This window comes from Procambarus clarkii, chromosome 92 (genome assembly GCF_040958095.1).
Source record: "Procambarus clarkii isolate CNS0578487 chromosome 92, FALCON_Pclarkii_2.0, whole genome shotgun sequence".
Classification (NCBI taxonomy): domain Eukaryota; kingdom Metazoa; phylum Arthropoda; class Malacostraca; order Decapoda; family Cambaridae; genus Procambarus; species Procambarus clarkii.
The window spans coordinates 886,799-903,212 of record NC_091241.1 but is presented as its reverse complement, the minus strand read 5'-3'; the positions used below and the strand labels follow the sequence as shown (position 1 = coordinate 903,212).

Genomic DNA, 16,414 nt, shown 5'->3' with positions numbered 1-16,414 from the left:
GCGCCACTCCATAAAGGAGGCAATACAGCAGGGGCAAAAAATATATAGACCGATAGTACTAACAACTTTGAAAAAATGCTAAGAAGTAAAATCGCAAAATACATGGACGTCATCTATCAGGAGAAAGCGATTGGTTGAGCGATGAAGATTAAGCCACCCAAGAGGTGGCACGGGCATGAATAGCCCGTACATGAGAGAGCACCAAACCATTACGACTATATAGCACTGGGAAGGGGTCAGGATAAGGATTTGGGATGGGACGGGGGGGAGGGGAGGGATGGTACCCTACCGCTTGGTGGACGATCGGGGATTGAACGCCGACCTGCATGACGGGAGACCGTCGCTCTTCCGTCCACCCTAACGACAGGATAACAAGAACCTTTCACACTAGAGATGCTATACTGATGATGATACTCTTCAAGACGCTAGTGCTCTCTAGAGTGGAGCACTGCTGCACAATGACAGCCCCTTTCAAAGCTGGAGAAATTGCTGACCTGGAGAGCGTGCAGAGATCCTTTACTGCTAGAATTCACTCAGTAAAACATCTAAACTATTGGGACCGACTAAAGAGCCTAAATCTGTACTCCCTTGAGCAGGCGGGAGAGATAATGCATGTGTTGTTAGTTATACATGGAAAATATTAGAGGGGGTGGTCCCAAACCTGCACACAGAAATAACACCACATGAGACCAGAAGACATGGCAGGATGTGCAGAATACCCCCGTTGAAGAGCAGAGGTGCAACAGGTACTCTGAGAGAGAACTATCAACATCAGAGACCCGAGACTGTTCAACACGCTTCCACTACACATAAGGGGCATAACTGGCCGACCCCTCACAGTGTTCAAGAGAGAACTATCAACATCAGAGGCCCGAGACTGTTCAACACGCTTCCACTACACATAAGGGACATAACTGGCCGACCCCCTCACAGTGTTCAAGAGAGAACTATCAACATCAGAGGCCCGAGACTGTTCAACACGCTTCCACTACACATAAGGGGCATAACTGACCGACCCCTCACAGTGTTCAAGAGAGAACTGGATAAGCACCTCCAAAGGATACCTGATCAACCAGGCTGTGACTCATACGTCAGGCTGCGAGCAGCCGCGTCCAACAGCCTGGTTGATCAGTCCAGCAACCAGGAGGCCTGGTCGAGGACCGGGCCGCGGGGACGCTAAGCCCCAAACAATCACAAAGTAACCTCAAGGTTGGAGGGAGGATCGTGAGGGAGAATAGGGGACTTGGGTGAGGGACGGTAAGGAGAGGGGGGGGGGTGGAGCACTAAGTGGCTTCCAGATATTGTGACAAGTGTCTGGCGGGGTCAACCATCCCCCCAACACACCCCCTCTTCCTCCTCCTCCTTCCTCTACATGCTACTCTCATATTCTAGAGTATCCCCCAGTACCACTACACACCTTAAAGAAAGCTAACACGCAAGAACTAGAAGCAGTGCGGTATAAGGCGCTAAGGAGAGCAGCAAAACACCGTCCACCATATGATCAGACAATCCAGGAGCTCCACGAACTCCTGAACATACAGCCACTAAACATCAGACTGCAGCACCAAGCCATCAGGGTGTGGAACACCATCGAAATGTTAGAGGACCCAATGTTTGAAAGATTACTCCAAGATGAGACGCCTCGCTCCCACAGCTGCTGGCCCAAGATGAGACGCCCCGCTCCCACAGCTGGTGGCCCAAGATGAGACGCCCCACTCCCACAGCTGGTGGCCCAAGATGAGACGCCCCACTCCCACAGCTGGTGGCCCAAGATGAGACGCCCCACTCCCACAGCTGGTGGCCCAAGATGAGACGCCCCACTCCCACAGCTGGTGGCCCAAGATGAGACGCCCCGGTCCCACAGCTGGTGGCCCAAGAGCCTCGATCTACCTGATGAAAACCCAGCCCCACAATGCATAATTCCTAGATGAAATACTAACCAGGAACTCCTCCCTCCTATCTAAAAAAAATGATAACAATAATAATAATAATAAAAACCCTTTAAGAATTAGAACTGTGAGTGTGTGAAGAACCTCACAGCTCCCTGACCAGAGAGAGAGCAAGTTAAGCTTACCTGTTAATACACACACACATCGTGTCAGCGAGGCGGACAGTCCGCCTGCTATCATAACTCATTCAATATTTCCCATTTCCAAACTTATCCCTTCGCCTGTACCTCTCCATTCACTGTAATTCCCCTTCCTTCACCTCGCAAAAAAATAAAGTTTGCCGATTCCTCTTCTAGCTTTCTCCTCCTTTTATCTCTTCTCTTCCTCCTCCTCCTCCACGTCTTTTTCATATCACGGCGTGTGGGGGGGGGGTTAGAGGGGAGGGGAGGAATAGTCGAGGTGGGGGGAGGGGGGATGGGAAGATTCCAGGTACCTTATTGGAACCGAACAAAATTACTCCATAGGGGTGAGGGGTGAGGGGAGAGGGGGGTGAGGGGTGGGGACAGAAGTAACACTTATTAGTGCCAACTCACCTTTTAGTGCCTGCAGGATCGAGCTTCAGCTCTTGAACTCTGCCTGGGGACCAAAGCGGCCTGCCTGGTACTGACATTATCAATGCAAGAGGCTTCTATACGAACTGTTGGCAGAGTTAATCCTATTTTTCTTAAACTCTTGCCCTACAAAACTACTTTTTCACATTGCTCACGTGTGTCTCATTCTTGCCCTATTGTTCAGTTGGTATTTGGTGTGAATATTACTCATCTTTTCATTGTCAACCTGTTAATTCCTCTATTTTCTATGTCTGAAACATGTCTCCTTTGTTTCTAGCCACGTTAGGTCAAGCTCTTGCTCTCTTCGTTTTCTATTTAATTACATTGGGTCCTCACCTATTTGTGCTCTCAGGGTCGAGCTATAGTTCTTGGATTTCGCCTCTCTTGCCACTGGTTGTCTCCCGCAATGACTATTGATCTATTTCCTGATATCTACTTATGAAATTTTGGAGTTTGCTTCCAGAACCTGCTCCTTTATCTCACTCCATTTTCCCACGACTCTCACGCTACGAGAAAACTTTCTAAGGTGTCTATGGCTCCTCTGAGTCTCGGGCCGCTCCTTGTTCTGTTTGGAATTCATTTAAAAAAAAGTCCACTGTCAATTCCCTAAGTATTTTATGTCTATTGTGTCTCCTCTCTCTCCTTTCCTCTTCTGACTTCAGGTTTAATTCTTTCAGTCTTTCTTTATACCTTTCTGAGCCTTTTCTAGTTTTCTTGAGTGTCTTAAAGATAAGGGGGGGGGGGTGGCTCTATATTAGGACGGAATACTCTAAACGTCTCTCAGGTAGGCGGTGTACAGCGATCTAAATGCCTCCTTCTTTAGGTTCCTGACTGGTGTTCTGACTTGTGCCAGTGTGGAGTAGGCTGCTGACGTTATCCTGTTGATAAGAGTGCCTCAGGAGTTAGGCTTGGCATTACGTCCACTCCCAGGTCTTGTTCTTTAGTCGATATAGGGAGGTAGTTTACGGTCATTGTGTACCGTTCTTTCTGTCTCCTGACACCTGTTCCCAATCTGATCACCTTACACTTGCTTGTGTTGAATTCTAATAGTCATTTCTTGGACCAACTCTAAAGATTGTTTAAGTCATCTTGGAGATTTTATCTTACAGTATTCACGTGACTGGAGTCTTCTCGTTAGCTGTGTGTGTGTGTGTGTGTGTGTGTGTGTGTGTGTGTGTGTGTGTGTGTGTGTGTGTGTGTGTGTGTACTTACCTAGTTGTGCTTGTGGGGGTTGAGCTCTGGCTCTTTGGTCCCGCCTCTCAACTGTCAATCAACTGGTGTACAGGTTCCTGAGCCTACTGGGCTCTATCATATCTACACTTGAAACTGTGTATGGAGTCAGCCTCCACCACATCACTGCCTAATGCATTCCATCCGTTAACTACTCTGATACTGAACAAATTCTTTCTAACGTCCCTGTGGCTCATCTGGGTACTAAGTTTTCACCTGTGTCCCCTTGTTCGTGTCCCACCCGTGCTAAAGAGTTTGTCTTTGTCCACCCTGTCAATTCCCCTAGAATTTTTGTAGGTGGTTATCATGTCTCCCCTTACTCTTCTGTTTTCCAAGGTTGTGAGGTTCAGTTCCGTAAGTCTTTCGTCGCAGCTCATACCTCTCAGCTCCGGGACGTGTCTGTCTGTGTGTGTGTGTGGAGGGGGGGTGAGGGAAGGAATATTTCTACCTTTCTTGTGTGTATTTCAAGCGTTTTGAATTGCCAAACCATGTACACAATATGTGGAGACATCTTTTATTCTTGTGAGTTTGTTAGTATGTAACCTACCCCACTGTACCGTCGATGGCCCTTGGTACTCACCCCTTGGTACTCAACCCTTGGTACTCACCCCTTGGTACTCACCCCTTGGTACTCAACCCTTGGTACTCAACCCTTGGTACTCAACCCTTGGTACTCACCCCTTGGTACTCACCCCTTGGTACTCAACCCTTGGTACTCAACCCTTGGTACTCACCCCTTGGTACTCAACCCTTGGTACTCACCCCTTGGTACTCACCCCTTGGTACTCAACCCTTGGTACTCAACCCTTGGTACTCATCCCTTGGTATTCAACCCTTCGTACTCACCCCTTGGTACTCACCCCTTGGTACTCAACCCTTGGTACTCAACCCTTGGTACTCACCCCTTGGTACTCAACCCTTGGTACTCAACCCTTGGTACTCACCCCTTGGTATTCAACCCTTCGTACTCACCCCTTGGTACTCACCCCTTGGTACTCACCCCTTGGTACTCAACCCTTAATACTCAACCCTTGGTATTCAACCCTTCGTACTCACCCCTTGGTACTCACCCCTTGGTACTCACCCCTTGGTACTCAACCCTTGGTACTCAACCCTTGGTACTCAACCCTTGGTATTCAACCCTTCGTACTCACCCCTTGGTACTCACCCCTTGGTACTCACCCCTTGGTACTCAACCCTTGGTACTCATCCCTTGGTACTCACCCCTTGGTACTCATCCCTTGGTACTCACCCCTTGGTACTCAACCCTTGGTGCTCACCCCTTGGTACTCACCCCTTGGTACTCAACCCTTGGTACTCATCCCTTGGTATTCAACCCTTCGTACTCACCCCTTGGTACTCACCCCTTGGTACTCAACCCTTGGTACTTACCCCTTGGTACTCAACCCTTGGTACTCAGTACTTAACTCTTGGTACCCACCTAGTACTCAACTCATGGTACCCACCTAGTACTCAACTCTTGATACCCACATAATACTCAACTCTTGGTACCCACCTAGTACTCTTCGTTCCCACCTAGTACTCAACTCTTGGTACTCCGGTTAAGAAGCTGGACTTGGATGGGGATGTTATCTGGTAACTACAGAAGCACCATACTGTCCCCCGAGCTCAAAGCGGCAGCTAAGAGCCTTCGTTAGAACAAGGAGATAGTCGTCAGGAGAGGTGACAAGTCGCCAATATTCGTTATTCTTAAAAATACGAATATCTGGCGAAAATGCATTTCATATTCTCCGACCAAACTAAATTCCAACGGGCAACGAAGGACACTACAGCCGAACTGAAAACGAAGATAAACAGATTGATTGAAACTGTGAACGCCAAGAAATCCGGACTCCACCTGCCAGAGGTTCTTAGGGAATACAAACCTTGTTACGCATGTGGGAATGTCAAGACCCCACAAGCCTGGAAACCCACTTTGGCCAATCATCAGCCAGATACCCACACCCACGTACAGACTGGCTAAACAACTCAACTGCTTGCTGACTCCTTATGTCCCTTGTGCTTTAAGCCTGAAGTCTCCAAAGGAATTTGTTGACATTCTGCGGGGAGCACGGACCACAGGGATAAGAGCCTCTTTGGATGTGGAGTCGCTGTTTACCAACGTGCCTGTGGACCAAACAATCAGGATGATGATGGACAGAGTGTATCGTGATTCGGTTTGTACCCCTCTTGATATACCAGAGAGCATGAGCATGCTGAGAAAATCACTCCAAGCCTGCAATAAAGATGCACCCTTCTTGAGTCCCGATGGGCACATGCATACGCAAGTAGATGGGGTCGCCATGGGTTCTCCCCTAGGTGTTCTGTTTGTGAACTTCTACATGGGTACCATAGAGCAGAGAGTCTTAGCTGATATGGACTTGAGACCCGCCATATACTGCAAGTACGTTGATGACATTTTTATGCAGGTACCTGATGTCAGACATCTGCAGGAGCTGAAGGAGGCATTCGAGCAAAATTCGGTGTTAAGTTTCACTTACGAGATGGAGAGTAATGGGAAGCTGCTCTTTCTAGATGTAACAGTCACGGAAAGGAACGGTGACTTCCACACTACAGTCTACACTAAGGAAACGAACATAGGAATGTGCCTTAAAACCAACAGTGACTGACCAGACAGGTACAAGAGGAGTGTTGTCAACGCTTACATCGACCGTGCTCTCAGCCACAGCTCAGGATGGAAGCAAGTCAACGAAGAACTCTGTAGAGTAAGGCAGGTCCTAGTAAACAACGGCTTCTCTAACGAATGTGTTGAAGATGTCATAAAAAGGTGAAACGCCATGCAACTTCTGAAGAGTCAACCAACACAACACTTGTACCCCCTATTAGACTGTTTTACAGGAACTTCTTTTCGACAGTTCACAAAATGGAGGAAAGTGCCCTGAAAGATATTATTAATAGGAACATTATCCCCCAGACACACATCAGAAGATTCAATTAACAGTTTACTACAAAATCAAGAAAACGGCCAACCTACTCATGAAGAACTCTCCAGACACCAAGCAGAAAGCCTTGAAAAAACCAACGTCGTCTATGCCTTCACATGCCCACTTGGGGACTGTAAGCCCCAAAGATCTCAGTATATAGGCAAGACAACAACGTCTCTTTCTAGGCGATTAACAATGCACAAACAACAGGGCTCCATCAAGGAGCATATAATCTCCTCTCACAACCAGACCATCACCAGAGAAGTCTTAACAAGCAACACAGATTTTATCAACAGCTACAACAATAACAGGAGACTCGACATCAGCGAGGCACTACACATCAAAAAGTCAAAACCAGCAATCAATAGCCAATTAAAACATAATTACATTCTACCCACTTGAAGACCCTGAACCAGCACAGAAGCAAGAAGATAAAACACTCAATATACCCATTGTTTCGTGTTCTGTCTTTTCCCATTGATTTTTGTCTTGTCACCTCATCCAAAAACGAATATAAGCATGACCTGAGTATGTAAAATTGTCTTTGAAAATGTAAGAAGTGTTCTTTGCGAAATACTTCTAGGGGGTCAGACCATAAATAAAAGTGTGAAAATGAACTTTGGAGAGTTAATTTTTCAACTACCCCCGACAGTGAAGAAAAACATAAGAAATAATGAGAAGATTCGTGTTAGAATCATCAATCTTACCCTTTCGGCCATATTTAACAACATATGTTTACAAGAAAGACTGCTACCAAACAAAATATACTAATTAATATATATATATATATATATATATATATATATATATATATATATATATATATATATATATATATATATATATATATATATATATATATGGGGGGATTAATCCCCCCCTGGATACCTAACTCTTAATGAAAAACAAACTCAGCATCAATTAGTACAATAATCAGCTTTATTCATCGTGAATTCATTTTCTGAGCGATTTACCATCATTAATTTGGCAGAGTCTTAATTTCGCAGGTCTTTATTTTTAAGAGCTGGTAAATTATAAAATACAGAGGGGGGGGGGGAGTGTAAGTTGTATAGTGTGTATGCCCCCCCCCCCGCCCGCCCTCCCCCCCTGGAGGGGTGTATACCAGCCCATGATAACTGTGACGTCTTAACAGCCTTGAGATACGATAACAATGAAGCCATCAGAGAATACGTATATTCAACTGAGCTGGTCATGGAAATGTAAGGAATGAGGTACAGGGAAAGACCTGAAGAACTGGACTTCACTTGAATGGAGGACAGAAAGAGTAGTGGAGGAGGGGGAGGGGACATGTCAGCGACGTACAAGATTCTAAACCCACAAACAAATATAACGGGATAAATGAGGGGGTTTGAGCCCCATTAGCGTTCACGAACACACAAGATCCAGAGAGCGCCATATTGCTTTACAAAACTGATGGCTGGGAAAGGCAGGGATTGGGAGGTAAAGCTCGACCCTGCCAACACATTCAGGTGAGTATAGACTCAAGACTGGGTGAGTACCTGCACTTCCGCCCAGCTGCACCCGTGGGGAAGGGGTAAGGGGGGGGGTGAGGGGTGAGGAGGGTAGGGGGAGAGATGGGAAGGGTAAGGAGGAGGGAGGGAGAGGGCCTCACACGTGCTACACTCCGTGACACCTGATACACCTCTTCACCCCGACCTTCCCCCCCCCCATCACTTCTCTACCACTAATCCAACTACCCCCCCCCCCTAACTAAATATGAAGAGTGTGTTTAAGAGAGAGACAGACAGACAGAGACAGACAGACAGACAGACAGACAGACAGACAGACAGACAGACAGACAGACAGACAGACAGACAGACAGACAGACAGACAGACAGACAGAGACAGACAGAGACAGAGAGAGACAGAGAGAGACAGAGACAGACAGACAGAGAGAGAGAGAGAGAGAGAGAGAGAGAGAGAGAGAGAGAGAGAGAGAGAGAGAGAGAGAGAGAGAGAGAGAGAGAGAGAGAGAGAGAGAGACAGACAGAGAGACAGACAGACAGACAGACAGACAGACAGACAGACAGACAGACAGACAGACAGACAGACAGACAGACAGACAGACAGAGAGAGAGAGAGAGAGAGAGAGACAGACAGACAGACAGACAGACAGACAGACAGACAGACAGACAGACAGAGAGACAGACAGACAGACAGACAGACAGACAGACAGACAGACAGACAGACAGACAGACAGACAGACAGACAGACAGACAGACAGACAGACAGACAGACAGACAGACAGACAGAAAGTACCCCTCTCCAACACCCGCACCAACAACAACACCACCACCAACCACCACCAGTGTGGGAGCAGGAACCAGCCATCACAGACAATCGACCCCATCACAGTACAGCCAATTAAGCCATAACCCAATTTTTGCGTGTAGGCCAGACACGAAATTGGGTTTGACTGAGGCGGGCCCCACGTGGACCAATTTATGGAGAGATGTAGCTATTGCGAGCAGGGGGAGGGGGGGGGAGAATAGTTGGGGGGGGGTATACTGAAGGGGTATATAATGGATGGGGTGATGGTGGATATACAGAGTAGGTTTAAACCTGTTAACTGTGTAGTGGAACGGGATTGGGGGGGGGGTATACTGTAGGGTGGAGTGTACTGGAGGATATATTAACAAGGAGTGTGTACATTGGAGGGGACACACTGGGGGGGGCAACTATGGAGTGGGGGGGTAGGGAGGGAGGGAGGGGGGAGGGAGAGAGAGAGAGAGAGAGAGAGAGAGAGAGAGAGAGAGAGAGAGAGAGAGAGAGAGAGAGAGAGAGAGAGAGAGAGAGAGAGAGAGGAGGGGTGGGAGGGAGAGAGATTCACACACCATGGGGGCTGTCTGGCTGAGTGCCCAGCGCACTAGACTCGTGGACCGAGGGACCGGGGTTCGATCCCGGCAGCCAGGAAGAAACAATGGGCAGAGTTTCTTTAACTCTGATGCCCCTGTTACCTAGCAGTAAATAGGTACCTGGGAGTTAGACAGCTGCCACGGGCTGCTTCCTGGGTGTGTGTGTGGAGTTAAAGAAAAAAAATTAGTAGTTAGTACAAGTTGATTGATTGACAGTCGAGAGGCGGGCCAAAAGAGCAGAGCTCAACCCCCGCAAGCACAACTAGGTGAATACATATCCTTCCCCTGCTCCCCCTCTTCGCCCCCCTCCCCCTCCCCCACTAAGATGTGGCCCTGATATCTTGGGTGCCGAATGCCCCCCCCCCCACTAACGTAGTGGGTGAGCGCTGCCCAGCACTATGGGTAGACAATGACTGGTTGTGGGGGACGTAAACAACAATTATAGCCTAAAATTATTGAAAGTAGGGTGGAGGGGGTTGGCATGGGAGGGGGTTGGCATGGGAGGGGTTGGCATGGGAGGAGGTGGGGGGGGGAAGCAATGGGGGTGGTTCAGCCAGGATAAGACTCCTTGATGGAGGTTGTAACAGAGGTTAACAATGCCTTGCTCCCAGCCTCAACGGTAATCACCACCCCACGCTGGCATATGGGGGGAGTGGGTGGGTGGTGGGAGGGAAGCTGGGAGGAGGAGATTAGGAAGGTCACAAGACACTCTCACCTTCAGAGAGAGAGAGAGAGAGAGAGAGAGAGAGAGAGAGAGAGAGAGAGAGAGACGGACAGAGGATGGAGAAGTTCCCATGGTAACCAGACACTTTTCCACCCCCCCCCCCCACCCCCTTACAGACTCCCCCTTGTCTATACATAAGGAGGGGAAGATGATAATGAGAGGAGGCTGGGGTGGTGATGGTAGTGATGGTGGTGATGATAGTGGTAGGTGTGGTAGTGGTAGGTGTGGTGGTGATAGTGGTAGGTGTGGTGGTGGTAGTGTTCCCTGTGTGTGTAGAGCAGCGTTGAGGTCTTGTTGTCCCACACACCTGCTGAGTTTAATTAACTTTCCCTCACTTTCAAACGCCTGTGTGTCGAAGCTGTGGCTGGAGGTGGCTTCCACAACGTCTTCTTTCAGTACCTTTAACCTGCCGGCCACCCGTACTGTGTTCTAGTGTTTCCTTGCGTTCCTTCGATTTAGTTTATATCTTCGACTTTTGTTTTCTCGTCCTACATTCTCTAGATGTGAAAAGCTTTCACTGTCCACCTTGTCTTTTCCTCCTGGTATCCTGTATGCAGTGATCATGTTTCCTTTGTCCCCTCTCTTAATAATAATAATAATTGCAAACAATATACAAGTTTTACTGAGGTAATGTTTCTGCGCACTCAAAACCAATGAAGGAAAACGCTTCCCATTCCAGTGAACAAAGTTTGAGAGCACAGCTTCACTTTACTGATAACGTTTGCAACAATCACCGAGGATTACATACACCGCCAGGTATACAACCACTCTGTATAGTCACAAATACTATACTTCAATCTTCAACTATACTCAGGGTTATAGTATACTTGTTGGTTGACTTAACAACTGGTCTTATAACCCCACCGTCAGACCAGCCATACACGTACACTGATTTACAACACAGTACAGTCTTTAATTTGGTTATTAATATTGGTAATTAAATGGTATACTCATGAAAAATCAAGTATACACCAACAAAAATAGATTATTAGTTAAAATATTAAAAATATATTGATTCAAATTAATAATTACATAAAAGCAAAACAACAGAAAACATTCTCTTCATGTCATCAGTCGCGACCAATATATATATATATATATATATATATATATATATATATATATATATATATATATATATATATATATATATATATATATATATATATTCTGTGTGCATTTCTCCCACCACCCTCTTCCTTTATTGTGTATTTAAAAGTTACAAGATAAACATTAATAATACAATGAGTGCCTAAAGGTTATGGATCTCTTGAAGCTATATATATTATATATTTTAGATGGTAAATAAGTTTGCTCAATTTGAGGTGTTCAGTTACCCCTTCAACATTCACGAGGTCGTGTGCCCGCCAACTTCCTCTCGCTCAAAAAAATCACCATTTAATTACCAGTTCGCAAACATTGGCCCGGTTAATCGTTATCTGTCAATTAACTGTTGATCTCGATGAATGGGACCCGCACGTGGTGGCGTAAAAGCCCATTGATTTGGGCTCGGGTTACCTCCTGCCTAGGCTCTTCTCACCCCTCCTGTGCCGTCCCAGCCAATCCCTCCCCTAATTACCCGCCCCACTTATGTACGCTGGTGGATAGAAACCTACAAAATATACCAAGATTTAAATCCTATTTCAATATTACTTTCCACCGCAACAAATTTGCGAATAAATAATGCTGAGAAGTATATTTACATAGTTGTACAGGAGTCGCTTTCAAGCATTGTGTCACAGCAGAGTTGGTTTTGGCGGGAAGGTGAGTGCGCCGTCCCACGGTCGTCATGATGGCGTCAACATGACTCTGGGCTTGTAATCTGTGCCTAATTGACGTGCCTCCTCCTCCTCTCCGCCGCCTCAGTAATTATCAGGGGCTTGTGATCGCCCTCACTGCCTGGGAGACCCACTAGGGATCTTTCACCATCGTATTATGGAAATTTAAACGGCGTGGGAGAGCCGAAATGGTTGGCGAGAATCAAGTCTTAGGGAAAACTGTTTTAGTTTTTGTTGTCGCTTTTAACCCTTTCGCTGCGACGAGCGGAGAATGACGGAAAAGAAGGTCCGTTACTGCGATCTGAAACTTTTGAACAAATGCGCGGGAAAAATTGGCCTAGACATTTGACACTGGGAAGAGCTAAGCTTGGGCGTGGCGGCTAAAGCCGTTTGGTGACACTAGCGCACAACCTCACCTGATGCGTGAGCTCTATTATCTGATAAGATATATTTTTTGTTCTCTTCAAGAATCAATCATTATGACAACACCTCACCTTGCATGTCTTCCCCCTCACCTTGCATGTCTTCCCCCTCACCTTGCATGTCTTCCCCCTCACCTTGCATGTCTTCCCCCTCACCTTGCATGTCTTCCCCCTCACCTTGCATGTCTTCCCCCTCACCTTGCATGTCTTCCCCCCTCACCTTGCATGTCTTCCCCCTCACCTTGCATGTCTTCCCCCTCACCTTGCATGTCTTCCCCCTCACCTTGCATGTCTTCCCCCTCACCTTGCATGTCTTCCCCCTCACCTTGCATGCCTTCCCCCTCACCTTGCATGTCTTCCCCCCTCACCTTGCATGTCTTCCCCCTCATCTTGCATGTCTTCCCCCTCACCTTGCATGTCTTCCCCCCTCACCTTGCATGTCTTCCCCCCTCACCTTGCATGTCTTCCCCCTCACCATGCATGTCTTCCCCCTCACCCCTCACAGACAGTATGAGCCAAGAGTCGAGCCTTCCCAGGCGCTCTTCCCAGGTCAAGGAAGAGCGACTGAACACTGAACTTTAACTGTTCGCCCCTGTTCATCCAGCAGTAATTAATTATCTGGTTGTAAAATGATTGGCGGATCGAGTTCCAGGGAGGGTAGTAGAGTAATGTTTCAAGCGAAGTCTGGAGGCTAGAGCCACAAGTCAACTGCTGCTTCGGGCCAAGAGTCGTTAAGCGTTTACATAAGAACATAAGAAGGGGAGGAAACTATCAGGGGGAAAGCGCCAAGTCATTACGACTAAACAGCACTGGGAAGGGGTCAGGATGAGGATTTGGGATGGGACGGGGGGAAAGGAATGGTGTCGAACCACTTGGACAGTCGGGGATTGAACGCCGACCTGCATGATTGGAGACCGTCGCTCTACCCTCCAGCCCAAGTGCTTGGATAAGAACATAACAATCAAGGTAACTGCAGAAGGCCTATTGGCCCATACGAGGCAGCTCCTATCTATAACCACCCAATCCTATTCATGTATATGTCTAAATTACGCTTGAAACAATCAAGGGATCCTACTATTATGTTACGCATTAATTTGTTCCACAATTCAACAACCCCTTTTACCGAACCAGTATTTACCCATGTCTTTCCTAAATCTAAACTAATCCAATTTATATCCATTGTTTCCTGTTTTGTTGTATTAGATACTTTTAGTACCCTATTAATATCCCTTTTGTAATGGGTAAACCTCTTACGAAACCTGTACATCTTCCAATAATCATGGCGGCATTGTTTACATTTAGTAAACAATTGATGAGCTCCGGAGCACCACGAGGTGGTTTATAACAATAACAACCTTGGGTTGTCAGGTCTTCAAGCTCGTAAACTACTTAATGTAAAGAAGGCTGACTCCTGGAAGATGTACAGGTTTCGCATATAGTTGTGTAAAGGCTTGATAGAGTCTCGGCCCTGGCCTCTAGTAGTAAGGAAAAGGGATAAACTCTAGAGCATAAAGAGAGGAATGTGTCAGCTGCAGGTCTGGGGCCAGATTCACGAAGCAGTTACGCAAGCACTTACGAACCTGTTCATCTTTTCTCAATCTTTGGCGGCTTTGTTTACAATTATTAAACAGTTAAAGAGCTCCGAAGCACCAGGAGGCTGTTTATAACAATAACAACAGTTGATTGGGAAGTTTTCATGCTTGTAAACTGTTTAATAAATGTAACCAAAGCCGTCAAATATTGAGGAAAGATGTACACGTTCGTAAGTATTTGCGTAACTGCATTCGTGAATCTGGCCCCTGGCCTCACAGACTACCGCTGTCACGGGTCAACAATATTATTTATTTATTTATTTATATACAAGAAGGTACATTGTGAATACGAGAGCATACATAGAGAGAATACATAGCATAGTATTTACAATCTTGTAAAGCCACTAGTACGCGCAGCGTTTCGGGCAGAAACTTTAAGCAGGAAAGATGGTCTGACTGCATCTTTACCACAGGACAGAGGACGGGATTGTTGTCCAATCACTTGGGCTGGACGGTAGAGCGAAGGTCTCGCTTCCTGCCAGTCGGCGTTCAATCCCCGACTGTCCAAGTGGTTGGATACTATTCCCCTCCACCCGTCCTATCCCATGTCCTTATCCTCATATCTTTTCCAAGAGCTAGTTAGTCGTAATGGCTTAGTGTTTTCTCCTGATAATCTTACAACAGTTAAGAGTTACGAGGAGACTCAAAATTAAACTTTACGTCGATGGAAGTTAGAACAGTTGATGGAGACATGATCACCTCATACAAAATACACAGGGAAACTGAATAAGCGTAGACAGACTCCATACTCAGCTTCAAGTGTATATATGACAGAGCCCAACAGGTTAAGGCAGCCTGTATATCAAGCCAAACGAAGGTTGCGAGGCGGAACCGAAGAGCTGAAGCTCAACCGCCTCAAGCACAGTTTGGTGAATACAAGTGTGTTAAGACGGGCAGTAAGAGAGGACTGTTTCCCCTCACCCTGACAGAGAGGCGGTGGACGAGGGGACGCTAGCTGTGACGACCCCTGTGGTGGTGATGACAGCCCCTGGGTCAGGCTCAACTCTCACCTCTACCCTGTGGTAAGTCTCTCTCACCCCTCCCCCTGTGGTAAGTCTCTCTCACCCCTCCCCCTGTGGTAAGTCTCTCTCACCCCTCCCCCTGTGGTAAGTCTCTCTCACCCCTCCCCCTGTGGTAAGTCTCTCTCACCCCTCCCCCTGTGGTAAGTCTCTCCCTCTCCCTCTCTCACCTCTACCCTGTGGTCTCTCCCTCTCTCTCAGCTCTCACCTCTACCCTGTGGTATGTCTCTCTCACCTCTCCCTCTCTCTCAGCTCTCACCTCTACCCTGTGGTATGTCTCTCTCACCTCTCCCTCTCTCTCAGCTCTCACCTCTACCCTGTGGTACGTCTCTCTCACCTCTCCCTATCTCTCAGCTCTCACCTCTACCCTGTGGTACGTCTCTCTCACCCTTCCCTCCCCTCTCTCTCTCTCTCCCTCTCAGCTTTACCAAACACACTTTACGTCATCCTAGTGTTAGGCTATTCTCAGCTAATTAGCTCACTAGCAAAACTTTCTCACTGTGAAATGAGAAGTATGACACAGGAATCTCTGGCATCAAGTTTAAACCAAACGTGTATTGAATATATACGAAACTTCAGCACTAAATAATATTAATGTTTAAATTAAACAATGAAGGCAAAAAGCAAGTTAGAACCTCATATAATCAATCAACTCACATGCAGGAAAAACGGGTTTCAAAAATAGTTTATTTATTGCAATATCAGTAATACAATATACAATATTATTACAATATAATAATATATATATATATATATATATATATATATATATATATATATATATATATATATATTATGTACCCGGGAACGAGTTGCTGTGGCTCAGCAACGCATGTGCGTTGCTGAGCCACAGCAACCTTGCCCTATTTCCCAGTCCCCCCTATCATTCCCCCTTCCCCCTGTCCCCTCATCCTCCCTACCATTCCTCACTCCCCCATCCCTTTGTCCTCCCTACCATTTCACCCCTCCTCCATCCCCTCGTCCTCCCCAACTCCCGTCCCCTTGTCCTCCCCCTCCTCCGTTCCCGTCCCCTCGCCGCCACCATCCCCAGCTCCCCCCCGTCCTCTCATCCTCCCCCAACCCCCCCCGCTGGCACCCGGATGGTAATCTTGGGCATAGCATTTTAAAAAATCACCTCATTTTGTGTTCCTCAGGTGTGCCCCAAAGAATGAGGTGATTTGATAAAATTCTATGCCCAAGATTACCATCCGGGTGCCGGCGGGGGGTGGTTCAAATAGCTTCGGCTATCACCTCCTTATGTCCGGTCGAGATGGTCAAGTGGATTAAGGCGTCCTGTACATACCAGTTGCGTTGCTCCTGGCAGTATG

General features: G+C 47.0%; 2 protein-coding genes across 2 annotated transcripts in view; both read left to right on the top strand.

The window, feature by feature from the left end:
• Positions 1 to 5,634: 5,634 nt before the first annotated feature.
• LOC138359608 (uncharacterized) lies at positions 5,635 to 6,522 on the top strand. Its single transcript, XM_069319012.1, has 2 exons — positions 5,635 to 6,134; positions 6,369 to 6,522. Exons 1-2 carry the CDS (start codon positions 5,635 to 5,637, stop codon positions 6,520 to 6,522), a joined length of 654 nt encoding a protein of 217 aa, XP_069175113.1.
• A 3,600-nt stretch (positions 6,523 to 10,122) lies between these two features.
• LOC123774992 (brain-specific homeobox protein homolog) overlaps positions 10,123 to 16,414 on the top strand; it is a 15,511-nt gene continuing 9,219 nt past the window's right edge. The window contains exons 1-2 of the mRNA XM_069319011.1: positions 10,123 to 10,170; positions 14,997 to 15,089. Coding sequence (XP_069175112.1) covers positions 10,123 to 10,170; positions 14,997 to 15,089 — 141 coding nt within the window. The remainder of the gene's footprint in view (positions 10,171 to 14,996; positions 15,090 to 16,414) is intronic.

What these genes read in the sequence shown, in the direction of transcription:
- LOC138359608 (XM_069319012.1), top strand. Translation starts at nt 5,635, where the DNA reads ATGTCAAGACCCCACAAGCCTGGAAACCCACTTTGGCCAATCATCAGC. An exon ending in AGACCCGCCATATACTGCAA is followed by an intron (nt 6,135 to 6,368) that starts GTACGTTGATGA and finishes CTGACCAGACAG; the next exon opens with GTACAAGAGGAGTGTTGTCA.